Source organism: Alternaria ventricosa (assembly GCF_023758065.1).
Source record: "Alternaria ventricosa strain BMP 2768 chromosome Unknown scaffold_7, whole genome shotgun sequence".
NCBI classification, from domain to species: Eukaryota; Fungi; Ascomycota; class Dothideomycetes; order Pleosporales; family Pleosporaceae; genus Alternaria; species Alternaria ventricosa.
Window position 1 is genome coordinate 1,185,962 of NW_026055687.1, and position 16,616 is coordinate 1,202,577.

The window sequence follows — 16,616 nt, forward strand, 5'->3', positions numbered from 1 at the left end:
ATGACTTGGTCTCTGTCACGTTGTAGCCTGGAGGTATGCGCAATCATTTCGAGCGACGTTGATAAGATTGCGAGTACACAGATTCCTCAACCGTTCATGATACGTCAAAGGTACATGTTACGTAGGCGCATGTAGGGGATTCAGTATGTTGCAGAGGCGTCTATCGGCGTCAATTAGTGCGCGGAAGCGGGGTAGCGACCAGATGGCTATCCAGGAAGTCTTACACATTTCCAAATCCAGTACAACCGATTGCCATGTCTTGTCCATCCTACTTGCAAAGCCATACTCCTCAAACCCGGTATCCCTCACTCCAACCCACCTATCCTCCCGCCTTGCCAGCCTTGGCGACCAGAGCAAATGTCTCCCTGCTCCAGCCAAAGTGCTTGTTCATACGCCGACCCATACCCTGGAACATGATGGGATCGATCTTCGGCGACGGATGCGGGCGATGAAAGATGATTTTACCAGGGCCGGCTTTCTCCTCGAAGATCACAATCGAGCCACCACCGTTGCGAGAAGAGAAGCCAGCGTCAGTCATACTGAGCACAAACGCATCCCAGGCGATCTCGGCAGAGCGCTCTTGTAAAGTGTCGGGAAACATGCTACGGAACATGGAGAGCGCACGCTTCGGTACCGTGATTTGCTGTGGCTGTTTGTTCGTGGCGGTCTCATCCTTTGCTTCTGGCAGCTCGTCATTGGCATGCGTTATGCCCCGTGTCTTGATCTTTTCTTTGATGTTCTGAGTGGAAGATGCAGGGATGGCGATCGTCGAGGTAGGTAGGGGAAGGAAGGCAATAGCATCGCCTACGTCGACGCGCTTCTCGATAGCCGAGAGAACAGACTGACGCTTGACTTCAAGCTGCTTGCGGTAGTCCTCACTCTCCCAGAACTGCAACGCTTTGAGATAGTATGTAGTGTCTTCAATGTTGAAGCTACGGCGCCCATGCCAGTTTCGGTGGTCAACAAGTAATGATCGCCAGAACGCTTGGAGCGCAGCATGATCAGCATCAAATGCCTGTAGCCACTTGGCACCTTTACCACCCGCTGGGGGCTTCGTGTTCTGGAGAGCCTTCAGAGTACGTAAGACGCTGCGATCTGACCAAAGGCTATACTTGGCTAAGCGAACACGTCTCCATCCGAGGCGGTCTTCCGTGGTCTTGCAGATCTCTGAGTCACGCCTCGCGTAGGTAGGACGATGCAAGCGAAGTGCCTCAAAGAGCTTTATCATTGTGGCGAAATCAGAGAACCGCTCGTACAATATCTCATCCATCTTCTTACGCTCGCCTGCGCCAGCAGCGCCGAGGTGGTCATCGAGGATCCCAAAGAGTAGTGGGTATGGTAGGCGGCCGATCGTATCGTACGTGCCGAGCAGATTGCCCAAGCACCACCAAAGACGATGGGTCTTGTGTTCGGTAGCTGGCTCGGGCTTACCGGATACTTCCCTGAGTTCAGAGAAACGCGACTTGGTGGCTTCGTCGCTGACACCATTGTACATTCCGGAAAAGGCGGGACGATCCTGAACGAGACAACGAAGCTGTCTTCCGCGTACATCAATGCCTTGTTCCAACAAGGCTTCCAGCGCCCCGAGTGCGGTTTCTACGCGGGTCGGCAGCGCAGAGCCTGGTCTAATCTCATCCCGAAAGCTATCGTAGATGCCCTTCGTATGTTCTAGCTCGACAAGAACGCCTTGCCAGAACCAGTATGACTCCAACAGAGCTTTGATCTCCAGAAGAAGAAGTTCAGTAGGCCAATCGGAGCTCTTGAACGCGTGGGTAGCGGACGTCTGGCCAATCACACGTAGATACCGGCGAAGATAGACTGGTTCTGTCTGGAGGAGCCAGAGCTGATCACCTATGTCCTCGATACGAGTTTGCACGTCGGAGATCTGGGCGTGAAGATCGAGTCTTGGAGGGTCTGAAGTCGGTTGATGAACGTAGCTAGACCATGCGGTGCTACTCTGGCTCGATAGACGACCTGCGGACACAAACTCGACGAACGAGTCACGGACAGTGAAAGGGCTTTGAGGAATGCGTTCGATTGCGTTTTCCAAGATGCGTCTCAATGTCGCCATCAGCGTCGCCTGTGCTTCTAGGAGGACCTGCGCACGTGGAAAGCCGAGGTGATCGCCCCTGTGTACTAATTCTTTGTTCCACTTCTTGAGCTCCCCATAGTCTGCTCCATAGAGAACAACGCACCCTGGATTGAACTCAACATCGTAGAATGGACACTTCCAGTTGACTATCAACTGGTCATTGTCAAAAGCGGCCCAGTCTTCTAGTCGTGCATTGGCCCTGGTATGCAAGAGGGCGAGTAGCGTAAACGATTCTTTCGCGAGTGTATCTATGTTGAGATAGGGTAGTAGGAATGCATGGCGGTTGATCTTTCTATCAGCTTGCTTAAGCTCCGATAACTTTTCAAGGTCGGAGAAGTCATTGTATTCCGGGGTATGCCGCTTGCCCTGATAGTCGACCTGTGTCTCTTTCGTCTTCGGCAGCTGCGGTACTACCTGCTCCAGGAAGGCCTTTCTACCGCTGGGACGTCGTGTTCGCCACCAATCAAGTAGTGCATCGCAATATTGCTGCAGTGTGGCCCGAATGAAGTCTTGGTTTTGCGTGATCTGCTTCATGTACGAAGTGAGCAGGGCTTGCGCGTCATTATTGTTGCGCTTCCCGACGTAGGCATACTCGTCAATGGACTGACAGTCGAAGTTGCGATACTGGGTCTGGCAAATAGAGCACTCGCATGGCGCTCGATAGGGTGTCGCAGTGCGGTTACTGGGTCTGCCTGATCTCAACAACTCCGCATTCGAAGGCATGTGCGCGGGCGCATGCTCGAGGGCTTGCATAGCTGGCAGCACCAGGTGCGATGGTCAGTCGCAGCGAGCGAAGTTTTCGGTACGGGGCTGCAGTCAGTCGTCGGATGCAGTACTGGCGGTGGCCACGAGGAAGACTGTGACGCTGATAGCACGCTAAGCGAGCTGGCGTGACGTGGATCGTGCACAGAGTGAAGGTGAGAAAGACCACATACGGCGAGAACCTGCGCTCCCCAGCCCGCGCAGAGACTTTGCCAAACAACTACATCCGCGCGCACCGGGTATTCGACTCCAGAGCATCGTTCCTTCCGCCGACATGAAGGGAGGTCTTCGACATCGTCTGCGTCGCTGGTACCGCGAGAAGCGTACCAGGTTCTCATCAAGCTCCAAGACCACGTCCAGGTCAGTCACTCGTAGAGCCCGTTTCTATTTCGCAATTGCTGACAGATCGAAAAGCTCAAAGATGCATTCAACATCGCCAAACAATGCGCACCAGTGTGACCCAGCAGGTCCTACCATCGCCGACAGCACATCCCCTCTGCTCCGACTGCCTGGCGAGCTGCGCAACCGCATATACGAGTACGCACTTCAGACCGACTACTTCGGTTTGAAGTTCGACAGCGGTGTGAGGTCCTATGAGGGTGTGTCTAGCGACGACGGATTTGACGGCCACAACATCCCACGCTTCATCCCCTACGGAGTCTCCCGCTCAAATTGCAGAAAACATCTCAATCAGCTGAAATTGACCTGTCGCCAGTTGTACAAAGAGACCGCGGGGCTGGAACTCCAAGTCAATCGAGTGCACTTTGTTACCCACTGGAGTGATAAATTCGGACCTGGACAACTTTTCCTGACTTTCATCCGGAACTGCGCGGCGAATAAACGGGGATATTTCCGCGACATTAGCCTCTGGACAAGCACTCATAGACAGATGCCGGGGCTTAGCCAAACGCTTGAGCCCAAAAATGTCATGTTGGAGCTGGCCGAATACTGCCAGCAGCATCCTCAAGTCAACATCGGCTACTTCGTCCCGTACTTGGACACAGCGTATTTGTGGAGAGACGTCGTGGCGCAGGGCTTGTTTCTAAGCCTGGTGATAAGCGGAGAGGATCTACGTTCGGTAGCAACTATCGCCCACAATAGCGCCCTCGATGATATGGAGACTGCAGAGTTTTACAAGGACGCAAACGGCGCTGCGGTACTTCGCGTATCAAATTTGAAATTCCGGTTTGACATAGCGGAAAGGGCCCTTGGATCCTTTCAGAGGGAACTCGCGACCGCACCCTGGCTTGATGCTAGGGTATGTCTTGAGTTGACGACGAGGTGGCTAAAGGAGGGTATCTGAAAGGAAAAGGCCGAACGGGTCTGCTGCCTACATTGAGATGAAAACATGCGAAGTGGGTATTCCAACGTCAACGTAGCCGTTGGGTCTTTCAGGATTCTTTGCTCGAATGAGGAGTTGGCGCTGTTGTCCTGGGGATGCGTAGAAGGACGGCGGTGCGGAGATTGCCCAGGTGAGATCCCGACAAGGTTGAGATGACGATCGAAGCTTGGCACGCTAATGATGGCGCCAGGCATCGGCAGCGGGTCTCCGATCTTCTATCGGTGTCCACATCAGCACGATCACACACATAGGAAGAACGTCGAACAACACCTTTGTGCCCTTTCGCCTCATGCAAACCTGAACGCAGTGTCTACTTTACACTCACGATCTCAAAGCATGCAAAAGATGCGTCGTCACCGGGTCGCAGAGGCCTGACTCACAAGATCAGGCGTTCACATGCTTACGCGACAGTTCCTTCTTTCTCTCACTATTTGCAGTAAACCTCCAGAACTCATGCCCTGAGCATCAACATCATGCGCGTCGGTCTTTTTGGCGTCCCTGTTGCCACCCGCATGCGACCATGAAGTTTCGCAATACACAGCATCACCAAGCACCCGATCGCACACGTCTTTGGCTCACGCGCGCCCTTCTAAAGAGTTCCATCAGTATTACACGATTTCCGCAACCGAATCTCTGGGTCTCAACCTCACATCCCTGACGAAGATGTGAGTCCTTTGTAACTGCTGCTCACCCTCCTCGGCCGAGCATGTGGAAGTTATCCACACAATCGGGTGTACTTCGGTTCCCGAGATCTACCTACGATGTGCTACATGGCGAGGCTTCATCGGCAATTGCACGACCCACAGGCGCTCAGTGTGATCCCAATGTCGCGTGTACAGATATATAACATCTCAAAGCTTGTGGGGTGGAGAATGTTTACCACTTCACATCCTCAGTCCACAGTATGGCAAACCAACCCTTCAAAGTCATTGTGATTGGCGGCGGGCCTACTGGGCTAACAGCTGCCCATGCGTTACACCTAGCCAACATCGACTTCGTCGTCCTGGAACGCAGAGATGATGTCGTGGTGGATGTGGGTGCCAGTCTCATCCTCGGGGCTCATGCAATGCGAATAATGCAACAGCTTGGTATACTTGACACACTGCTTTCGATCGGTCAAAGAGTGTTGAACAACAAGTCCTTCACTAAGGATGGCAAGAAGTTCGCAGACGGTACATCCGTTCAGATCGTCAAGGAGAAGTAAGTTCCTGTCAACTGACCAATACGTCTTGAAACTTTACTAACTCGGCACAGCTTCGGTCTCGAGCCAATCGCCTTCCATCGCGCCGAGCTCGTACAAGCCCTCTTAGAAGGCCTGCCCGATGAAGCAAGAAAGAAATACTATGTCGGCCAGAAAGTCATTGACATCGCAACAACCGAGACCGGCGTCGTAGTCACCTGCGCGAACGGCACGACGTTCACCGGATCAATGGTCCTTGGAGCCGACGGAGTACACAGCCAAACACGCAAGATCATGCACAAGCTCTCAGCAGAAGACCGCTTCTCTACCTGCCGCAACCCGGAACCGCCATTCTCCGCCCACTACCGTTGTCTGTGGTCCAACATACCGCGGCCATGCGCAGCTGGTCTGGGAAACAACACACAAGGGAAGGATCGATCGCTCATGTGGATCACTGGCCGTGAACGCGCTTGGTTGTTGCTGTACGAAAAGCTGCCAGAACCGACCCAGGAGCCGAAGCGATATATAAAGGAGGAGATGGATGAATTCGCCGCTAGCTTCGCTGACTGGCCTGTCAACGACGACTTGAAGGTCAAAGACATCTACGATAGCTCGACTGCAGGCATGTCAAATCTGGACGAGGGCGTACTCGAGCATTGGAGCTTAGGACGTATTGTGCTCGCCGGCGACGCATGTCACAAGTTCACACCAAATGCAGGCCTCGGATTTACAAACGGCATTCAAGACGTCGCGTTACTTTGCAACCTACTACATAACGCGACAAAGTCAAGTGCAGGCCCCGATATTAGTTTCGACGAACTCCAACAGATCTTCCGGGAATACGAGTCGTCGCGGAAAGAGCCAACTGCGTTCGACTTTGGCGTCTCGGCTGCCGCGACTCGCAGCCACGCCTGGGCTACGCCGATCTACTGGTTTGTGGGCAGATTCATCTATCCGCTCTACGCTTTCCAATGGCTCTTGATGAAATATGTTGTCGCTCCACGCATGAAGCAAAGTAGGGTGTTGGATTACGTCTTTGGTGAGGACCGCATACAAGGCCGCATTCCATGGGCCTATCCTATCCACACGAAAAGCAAGGAGCTTTAACGGTAGTGTATTTGTTGTGGCGTTAGTTAATAGTAATGGCATTCGATATTCTTTAGCTTCGATGACAGTGAGTGATCGGCAGCCTTGCACAAGCTCTTCGTGGCTGACCGGATAAATACGCGTCAGAACCCACCGTCTCACACCACAGAGCATGATCAAGCCAGCAAAACCCACCGAATCGTGCCAGGAATTCACGATCGCGAACTAACACGTCATACATTCGCGGGTAGATAAGCATTTGCGCGCCGGTCCTAGCGGTTGGCAAAGCTTGTACGGCGGGGCACACTACATAATTTCTGTCCAAGCTGAGCATTATGGGCTTACTCAGTAAGTCGCAGGCAGGATGCTCAAACGACCACCGTCGGTAAGCAGGACATTGCCATTCACGTAACCTCCGGCTCTACTCGTGAGGAACAGTATTGCGCCCGCCATATCCTTGACATTGCCAGCTCTCTGCTCGGGTATGAAGTCTCTTGGCCACGTCTCCTGGTTAAGCATGCCCGCGGTCATCTCACTGGGGTATACTGTCGGACGTTAGTCAGTAAAAGATGCATGAGGAATGGAATGATTCGACTTACAACCGGGCGCTAGCACATTCGAGCGGATATCATACGGCACCAACGTCGTTGCCAAAGCCTTCATGATATGTACTGCCGCCGACTTGGAACCAGCATACGCATACCCTGCCATCGGTACGCGGTTGAAAGCACCCGCACTGCTAATACAGATAACCTGACTTTTCTGCTCAATGTTGCCGGCTTTGTTGCCTTTGTCGAGTAGCTCAAGAAACGCAACGACCGTGAAGAAAGCCGATGTAGTGTTTACCGCAAAGGTTTGCGTGAACTCGTCCATATCCCAGTTCCATAGGTGATCGCGGAATTCGGTGATTGATGCGCCCTTTTCCAGACCTTTGAGGGTTGGACCTTGAATGCCAGAGTTGGCGACAACAAGATTGACGTAGCCGGATTTGGCAGCGATATGATCGACCGCTGCGGAGAGATCGGATTTTGATGTCACATCGGTCTTGAAGTAGTGTATGTTTCCATGCTTCTAAAACAACGTGTCAGCATAGTCTAGAAAGTCGTCTGACGAGTATACCGCTGTGCTGGCTGCCTGCTTCAAGACTTCCTCTCGGCGACCCAGGATGTACACAATTGCACCATTCGCCTCGAGTGCTTGCGCTATCATCAATCCGATGCCTTTTCATAGATCAGCACTTCTCCTCTCGAGAAAGATGTCATCCCCACCTGTTCCACCGCCCGTGACTACAGCGACTAGCCCCTTCACGTTGAACAAAATGCTCGGGTCGAGATCAGCCATGGTGGAGAGTCCGTGTATTGGCAGCTAATTCAAGCTCTACCTTATGTAGGCGGTACTGTCGTAGCAAGAATGCGCGAGGTACGGACGGAGATACCGCAGCTCCGCGAAGTGACAGCGACGCGTTGAAGCTTACAGGTTGAAGCTGATGCATGACTGCGCCCGCTGTAATGCCGAAAAATACCCCGCCCTAACGTCGCTAGGTTTCAAAAGAGTTAATCTTATTCGCTATCGGCAGACATTGCTCATCGTGTCGGCCAAGAACAAAGACGCGTCTCTCGAGCTCTTTCAATGCGACTGCTCCTAAGAGAATGTAGAATCAGGGAAGTTACTAGCTTTTAGAGCATACTTTTGGAGAACATCGCTCGGTCGCGAGTCATCTCAAGATGCGCATTACTCTGGATGACACACCGAGAGTTCTGAGCAGGTGACATCAGGCCGGGGCCAACGCGCACCTAGCATCAGTGTCACGAACGCGCAATCGTGGTGAATGTTCTAATGATGCAGTTCGGCTTCGCCTTGGTCGCGCGTAGTGAAGTGAGACCAGCTGTCGCGAAGTTTATACCGCCTAGCTCAGAGGAGCAGTGTTGGTGTGCCATTCCTGTAGGTTGGTGTCGAAAAGAAGGTGATGATGTCGCGATGGAAGGAGCCTCGGATGACACCCTGGAACGCGCTAGCACCGCGTGGGGTAATTAGCGGCATACCTCAATGGGCAAATGCGGGGGTCGCTGCCTAGTCGGACCAATGCAACACCGAGTTGTTCACCATGCAGCGTCGACGTCTTTCAGGAACACGTTTCCAACTGCAATCTCGTGGTCTTTGGCTGCTTGCGAATCAGCGACTGCTTCATTCTCACCTTCACCTCACCTATCCTGCTGTTCATCCACAAAATGGATCTCGCCCCGATTGAATGCCTGCCTGTCGAGCTTCTTCAACCCATCTTCATTGCCGCCGACCATAACATCGCGCTGATTCAAGCTTCGCATCGCATCGCAGCACGACTGTCATCCGAATACATCTACAACTCAACATGCGACTACTACCTCACTGAGGTACGAGGCAAGCGCGCCGAGCAGACAGCAGCTCAAACCTTCATCTTCGCTAGCAGATGGATGACGTGGGATTTCTTCAAGTCATGGATTCTGCGACGACTTGAACCTGCAGGATGTCTCTGTGGCCTGACGACAGATGAAGGCTGCTTCGATGCGCAGTGGCCGCCCAACTTCAAAGATGCCACACAGATGGTTTTCTCTAGAAGTCATTTTCCTCGGCTCGCTTTTGTGAAGGGACGCCTACCGAAGAAGCTATTCACGGGCTCGTGGACCCAAGACAAAGTCGAGTTCTTACGATTCTTACTCTGGATTACAGCGATGACTGTCGACTGGACGAACCCTGAAGTTGCGCATGCGGCTGTCGCTGCAAGAAAGAATGCCATGCTGGAACGCAATCTTGAGGCAGTAGAGCTGTTCAACCACAATCGACGCCTAGGCCGACCTGCCGACATGGACACAGTGCGATTTGCTGTTATCGAAGCTGGCTGCGACCGCTCCATCGTCTATGACACGCTACTGAGTGCGAACATGTGGCATGGACTCAAAGGGGCCCGATACTCCTCCAAACTCCACGAATGGTGTGACTCTCAAGAAGTGGAAGGAAACCCGAAAGGGCTTTGGCTGCGGATGAAGCTTGGGGAATCGTGTATCCTGAGAAGTCAGGGGGAAGCGGAAGAGGCACGCGACCCCGGTTCGCTGGAGCTGAATCCTACCACCGAAGCTTACGACGGTGGGGCAGAAGATACGCTTACGGTGAATGATCTTCGTTGGAACAAGGTATGCTCGAATTCCCAATCCTTTCACTATTTCCGTTTCCTTCCCTAGGCCCGTCCGAGGACTGCAAGATGCCGTTGAAGTATCGACCAGCAGAGTAACCACAAGGCCCAACTCGCAACCATGATCGCGCAAAGTTTTGCCAACCTCCAACCTACCAGCATCACAAAGAGACATGTGGGACTAAGCGTACATTAGATAAACCCACATAGAGGATGGATTATATCCAGAATGGCGCACTATGTGTGCCAAACTATCAACCATAACATCAGTTGGCCCGAGGTCGTACGCTCTCCGAGGTACCGCATGTATCGTGGCCACATCTGTCCACGTCGACTGCATTGCTGGGTTGAACATAATGGAGCCTCTCAAAGCGTTGAGATATGGCTTGCACCGCCATCGTCATGCACCAATACGGCAATGATCATGCGCCGTATTGGTGCGACAACGAAGTCATAGAATGCTCTAATTATGGCTTTTGGATCTCAACAGCAAAGACACCTTCCTTGACCAGGATTGCATCAGATTTCTACGACTAGCTTCCCAGTCCAGCTATCATCCAATGCCACACACTAACACTCCACTCTAGCCTTATCGCTCGTTCGGATGGTTTGCTGTCATACTGTCGCGACGATATGGCATACATGGTACGACGAGAGCAGATCTAGGAGACTACTGGCATTATTTATACGGGCAACGACACCTGACTCGCGGGGCTAGTCAGGCGGGAATACCAGTTCACGATCTTTGGCTTGATATATGGATCACGCAGACGAAGAGTCGGACTCATGAGCAGGGTGGATAGTCGTGACAAGTCCTTAGGTCACTGCCATTCTCTGACTTCTCACTCACAACTTGCTCGAACTATCACGTCCAGTAAAGCCATCAATCGGCCTGATCTTTACCAAATCCGCCCCATCTCTCCGGCCATCAACCATGAACTCTTGGTATGCAGCAAAGGAATCCCAACTCTGCAGTACGCATTCGACACGTGTACTTTTCGCTTCTCGGTCTTCGACGACTGTGAACGAGTTCACGCCTCTCACGCTCTTCATCACGGTTTGCGACAGCTCGCTCCACTTTTCGGCTTCTTTGGTGGCGGATGTGTCCGGTTTGGAGGGAATGTTCATGAGAACAATGGCCGGACTTGATGAGATTGGTACTGGTGAGGATGTTTTCTTGGTGATGATCGGGCAGTTGTGGACTTCTGGTGGCTGAGCAAGGATATCTCCGGTGGTGAAGAGTTGTATGAGATCTTGTACAGGCTTGGTAGTCAGATGCGCATCACTTGCTGCTTGGTTTGCGTATCTAGTACGGTCAGTGACATGATCTTCTATCTTGATGGGCAACTTACTCCTCAATCATATATATCTCAGTGCCCAAACTGTCATCCACCGGTAATGCGCAGACATACTGCAAGACCTCCGGCTCGTGTGGTGTTGTGAATTCGATGATCTTGTGAAACGCGTCGATGGCCTTTTGCCTGGCAGCTGAGTCGTTGAAGACTAGTCTAGCAGTAGTGAGAATGGCTGTCATATTGACACAAGGGCGCAAACATTGGAAGATTGATCATGATCGTCAAGATAGTTTTATTGTAGTGGATGGAGATACCCCGCAAGCTCGGGATACCAGTTCCGATGCTCGGAATAGCCGACCCGTACCTGCAGCGAGGCGCTGATAATGTCGTGGGAGCCGTTTGTACTAGAGCCACCGACTAGACACATGTCGTGTCCGCTAATGTATGAAGACCTAACGAATGCTAGAGCGTTTGACAAGGTCGCAATGGTAAGTCGTAGGACTGCACTTCGCGTCGGCACGTGAGTCCGCGTGTCATGACGTCATCATCCGTATCTCGCCCGCACCAACCGAACGCGCCTTCCCAGCAAACTTCCAATGCTTCGCCCTCCCTGGTATCAACAACCCATGTCCCTCCCTCGCTATCTTCGCAGCCTCAAACCAAACTTCGCCACCCCATGGCGCGCATACTCGTCACTTAACCGCTCCATCCCCTTCAATTTCTTCGCCGGGTACACCGTCGCAAACATGTCTTCCGCAACCTTTCCCGCAACACCGTATGCCCCAACATACGATAATTGGCCGTACATCGACTCGGACTTTGTGCGATACGACGAAAACGACGATGGCGTCTTCTACCGACAACCGAGACTCGTTACGCATATCGATGACCCGTCAATTGCGCGGTTGACACAGTACTACGATACCGCATTACCGAAGACTGGCAGGATAATGGATATGTGCACGAGTTGGAAGTCGTTCTACCCATTATCGGTCAAGGAAGCCATCCAGAAGGGAGAATTGGAAGTTTATGGCGTGGGACTCAATGAGGAGGAAATGGCAGTCAACGGCGTGTTCCAGGGACCCGCTCGCTGGCGAGTGCTCGACCTGAACAAACCACCACACGACGTACGAACTGCATGGGAAAATGGCCAGGATTTGCAATTCGACGCAACGACGTGCGTCGTCAGCATTGACTACCTCAACAACCCGCTAGAAGTTTGCAAGAAACTTTTGGAGGCAACGAAAGAGGGTGGGAGCGTTCATCTCGTTATTAGCAACCGATGCTTTCCAAACAAGGTCGTGAGAAGATGGATGATGCTTGATGAGCGCTCGCGACTCGAGTTTGTGGGCGATTACCTGCATTTCGCGGGATGGAAGGATGTGCAGATTGTGGATCTTTGCGCGAGGGACGAGAATGGCATGCGCGTCACTGATGATCAGGGGACGGTGCTTGTGAATTCGCAGCGACTTCCAGATCATTTAGATCCGTTGTGGGTAGTGCGTGGGACGAAGAAGTCGTGAGCCGAGTATCTGGGAAAGAGTAAACCGGTGGAGTCCATAAAACTGCATCGTAGGCATTTCAGAATCTCTTCTGTAGCAACGAACGTCTTCTCAAATCTCTTGAAGTCTCCTCGCCTTTTTTTCTTCGACGTTTTTTTTCGTTTTTAGTACTACGTAGTCCCCAAACATCAAAATGGGCAGCGTCTGGATCTTCGGGATCGTTGTGGTGCTGTCGCTTCGGCTGGGCGCCTACATGTACTTCCAGCGGCAACGAAACGTGCGCGAAAAGCGCATTTTGGAGATTGCGGAGGAGGCGCGCGCCTTCCATGACGGCTGGGTGAGCCGTGAGGACTACGAGGACCTCCTCGCCGCCTACAATGTAAGTAATATATTAGATAGTTCGATAGGATATGACTCTGACTATTCCAGACCCTCAAGAATGACACCTCTCGCGCGGAATAGTGCAGCGAGATGCACTTCGGAGACGCATCACCCTTCGGGGTCAACATCAAAATCACGCGTGCCGCCTACATCACCGCCGCCACCACCTACTGGTCGCGCTCGCCGTCAACGTTGTAGCCCGAGATAGTAGGCATAATTGGAGAGTAGATAGTAAACCAGTTTCTGTGCACGTTGTAAAGTCAGTGGACGTTCTAGTGATGTTTTGCATGATGTTGAGTGGTGCGAAGTGAACCCAAAGATTCGGTAGGCCTACGACTGTTGTGGAAGGCGCATGTAAGCTGCCAAGCCACCACCACGTCAACCTCAGCATCGATCCATCGCTCCAGCTCTTTCACGAGAATTGCAGCTTTTGCGTAACTAAAAATACCTCATTCAGTCGGTTACCGACCTCGCGATGCTGCTCGTGGGCAACGTGACTTCCTGGTTGGCGCCGTTACTCGGCGCAAATAGCTGGATCAATTGGTTTGACCAAGTTCTACCACCGCAACGGGAGTTCTTCTACGTTGGCGGGGAGTATCAGAGTCTGTCAGTAAGTCACGCGAAATTGACGACTGAAATCTTCTCTCCCAACTACATGTACCATGCCCTGAAGGAGTGCACTGCATTCTACTCTAACTTACTGCAAGACCAAATGCCGTATATAACTTCAGGGCGCAGTCTTCTTAGAGGGCAACCTAGTCTTGTCTTTCTAAACTCCCAGTAAATGCTGATCGTATAGGTAGGAAACACGACCGCGCAATACATGGTCAACCAGATCTATGTCGAGAAGCTCACCCCGGCAAAGCCAACCCAAGACTATCCCCTCGTCTTCATCCACGGAACTGGTCAGACTGGAACAACCTTTCTCGATACACCAGATGGCCGACCAGGCTGGGCTTCGTTCTTCTTGTCGCACGGCTATACTGTATACCTGAGCGATCAGCCATCGCGCGGTCGTTCTCCCTGGTTGCCGAATACAGGCACGATAAAAAGCTCCAGTACTGCGCTCATCGAACAACTGTTCACTTCAACGTCATCGCATAGCCTCTGGCCGCAAGCACAGTCGCACACCCAATGGCCTGGAACAGGAAAAGCAGGCGATCCGATATTTGACGCCTTCTATGCGTCTCAAGTTCAATACCAAGCCGACAATCTGATATCCGAAGCCGAGAACGCCAAAGCGTACACAGCTCTTCTCGACAAGATCGGCAGCCCGTCGCACATCATCGCGCATAGCCAGGCTGGTGCCTATGGATGGCGAGTCGGAGACCTCCGCCCTCATCTAGTCAAGGCTATTGTTGCACTCGAGCCCGCGGGCCCACCATTCATCGGAAGAATCTTTGGATCAGGTCCTGCGCGACCTTTCGGCATCACTGAGCTCGAAGTCGCTTACGAGCCGTCGGCGGGACCCAATGCGACGTACATCCGGACCGTTGTTGTTCCTGCAAGAGACGTCAATTCGAGTGAGTGTATCATGCAGGATGAGCCGGCGAAGCAGCTGGTAAATCTGGCACAAATACCGGTGCTGGTGGTGACGTCAGAGGCGAGCTACCATGCGGTGTACGATCATTGCACTGTAGAGTACATGCGACAGGCAGGTGTGGACGTGGAGCACGTGAAGCTAAGGAACGAGGGACTTCATGGCAATGGACATATGTTCTTCATGGAGAAGAACAATCTAGAGATCGCTGAGAAGGTTTTGGCTTGGTTGCAGAGGCACTAAGCTGAGCGAAGGAGCGTGCAGCCCACATTGCATTTGGGTCACCTACTTTACATGTATTCATCCTGACGTAGGCTGCAGCCTTATTCAGGTTCTTCCTTGTGTGGGTGCGAATGTAGAACACGTTAAACACCTGCAGCATGTGGTTCCGAACACGTTTCGTCTGATGGGAAGGAAAAGGGTGCGGTGGCTGGGAGATGATCGGCCAGATGACGGCTAGCGCAATGCAGAAGAGACTAGTCTCCGCAGATGTCCAGATGTCGCACCTTCTCATCTCCTCACAACAACTCCAGTCGCACAACGCGTTTTCTTTCCATCTGTTCGTGTTCAGTCTGTCGCACATCTAGGTCCTCATCATAACAGCACGTTTGCGCGAATTGCTTTCAATATAAAACTCGAACAGTGGTCACGCCCCGACCCATGATATCCCGGCCACTCACAGCCGCCATGATAGAAGCGCTACCAAATTGGGAGACGGTTGCTTGCAACGTTCATCGCACACGGGTCTCGTCGAAGACGAACCATGGGAGACGAGACGCTAACGTTTGCCGAAAACTCACAACCTACAAAGACTTCTACGAGCCCATAGAATTTGTATTCATGACCAACTTCTTCCACAATGTGCCTGAACATCCAGATCACCATCGCGAATCCCCTGGATCGCTCCCGTCAGGATAGCAAACCAGATCACTCAAGCCGACATGCACCAAACATCAAAAAGTCTGCGACACGCAAGAGCAGCAACAAGACTGTGACAAGCAGTACCACAGCGCCCGACATACACTCTTGGTTACAGAACATTCCAGGACCGACAATACACAGCGAAGACCCGCCTCCTTACACTGCAGAGCAGCCAAAGTCGCGCAAACAGTCATTACGACCACGCCAAAACCAGTGTTCGACGACTTCTCAGAATGAACCAAAGCTCATCCCGGCAGCTACAACGCGCAGGCTGAAGTGGAAGAAAGCTATCTTGGCCATATGCGAGCACAAGGCCTTCACATGACTCAACTGCGTAGCCTTCACAGCAGATATGCTCGAACCGCGCAAAAGCCGTATCGCATTTTCATCTTTAGTATCGCCCCTATGGCATTCTGTTGTCTCTGCAAGATGTCCAGGAGGCACTCGCTGCCTGGGACAGGCCTGTCTGCCCACACCTCAAGATCAACGACATCCACGTCTTCTCATCGTTGACGAGGCATTTACATCTTCCGACGGAATGCTTCCAAAGAGATCTCAACAGGCATGGTGAATATGAGAGGCGAGCCAGCGAAAGCGTTTTGCAAACCAAGAATATAGAGCTACTGAGGGAGGCGGAAGGGCATTGTGGTGAGCTGCATTGTGACACGCACTTCGGGTTGGAATGGATCCCTGACGGTGGTGGGATTGGGTTTTGGGTAATCCGACGTTTGGGAACCATGTGATCATCTAGCGCTGGAGAGCTCGACCTTTGAGCTGTCCGCCTACCTCAAAGCTCAGCCTGGCAGCTACAACGCGCAAGCTGAAATCACCGGAAGCTATTTTGGCCTACGTAGCCGCCATGCGCATTGCCAGCGGTCATGATAGCATTCGAGCTACGCAAAGGACTCGCAAGAATACACCCATTTCAGTCAATATACCGCTATAACTCGAGGCCGATGCGATTGATCTTCCACACTCCATGAGGGAGATTCGATTGGGTCTATTTCCAAAACCACGTCAAGGAGCAGACATATTGAAAGAACTGCATGCACAGATTACCAAATCTAACCCAGGCGTATACGTAGACACCGCCAACACACTATCTTCAAGTGTGAAGTACTCGAATGCGGTATAAAGGTTCTCGAATCCACGCTCTTTTGCTTCTCCACAACAGCTACCACTACTACTACTACCGCAACCAACTACTACATTAAGCAACTACTACCAAAACCACACTACCAGTTTCAACAGCCTACCAAAACTCTCATTAAGTTCTTCCAGTTCAACTACCAATTCCGCATACCACCGTACTCAAAAGAACCCTTCCTCGAACCACAAAACATCACCAT

The 16,616-nt window shown here is 52.2% G+C and overlaps 5 protein-coding genes across 5 annotated transcripts; 3 read left to right on the top strand and 2 right to left on the bottom strand.

Annotated features, from left to right (window-relative positions):
* Positions 1–319: 319 nt before the first annotated feature.
* J4E93_005167 (uncharacterized protein) lies at positions 320–2,744 on the bottom strand (the record flags this gene model as incomplete). The annotated part of the gene is made up of 2 exons (XM_049343090.1): positions 320–2,716; positions 2,739–2,744. The coding sequence occupies 2 exons, from the start codon at positions 2,742–2,744 to the stop codon at positions 320–322; spliced, it is 2,403 nt and encodes an 800-aa protein (XP_049200090.1).
* A 2,527-nt stretch (positions 2,745–5,271) lies between these two features.
* J4E93_005168 (uncharacterized protein) lies at positions 5,272–6,483 on the top strand (the record flags this gene model as incomplete). Its single annotated transcript, XM_049343091.1, has 2 exons — positions 5,272–5,396; positions 5,451–6,483. The coding sequence occupies 2 exons, from the start codon at positions 5,272–5,274 to the stop codon at positions 6,481–6,483; spliced, it is 1,158 nt and encodes a 385-aa protein (XP_049200091.1).
* Positions 6,484–6,807: 324 nt separating this feature from the next.
* Positions 6,808–7,173, bottom strand: J4E93_005169 (uncharacterized protein; the record flags this gene model as incomplete). The annotated part of the gene is made up of 2 exons (XM_049343092.1): positions 6,808–6,997; positions 7,166–7,173. The coding sequence occupies 2 exons, from the start codon at positions 7,171–7,173 to the stop codon at positions 6,808–6,810; spliced, it is 198 nt and encodes a 65-aa protein (XP_049200092.1).
* Positions 7,174–11,669: 4,496 nt separating this feature from the next.
* Positions 11,670–12,446, top strand: J4E93_005170 (uncharacterized protein; the record flags this gene model as incomplete). The annotated part of the gene is made up of 1 exon (XM_049343093.1): positions 11,670–12,446. One exon carries the CDS (start codon positions 11,670–11,672, stop codon positions 12,444–12,446), a length of 777 nt encoding a protein of 258 aa, XP_049200093.1.
* Positions 12,447–13,629: 1,183 nt separating this feature from the next.
* On the top strand, positions 13,630–14,589 carry J4E93_005171 (uncharacterized protein; the record flags this gene model as incomplete). Its single annotated transcript, XM_049343094.1, has 1 exon — positions 13,630–14,589. One exon carries the CDS (start codon positions 13,630–13,632, stop codon positions 14,587–14,589), a length of 960 nt encoding a protein of 319 aa, XP_049200094.1.
* Between the last annotated feature and the right edge of the window lie 2,027 nt (positions 14,590–16,616).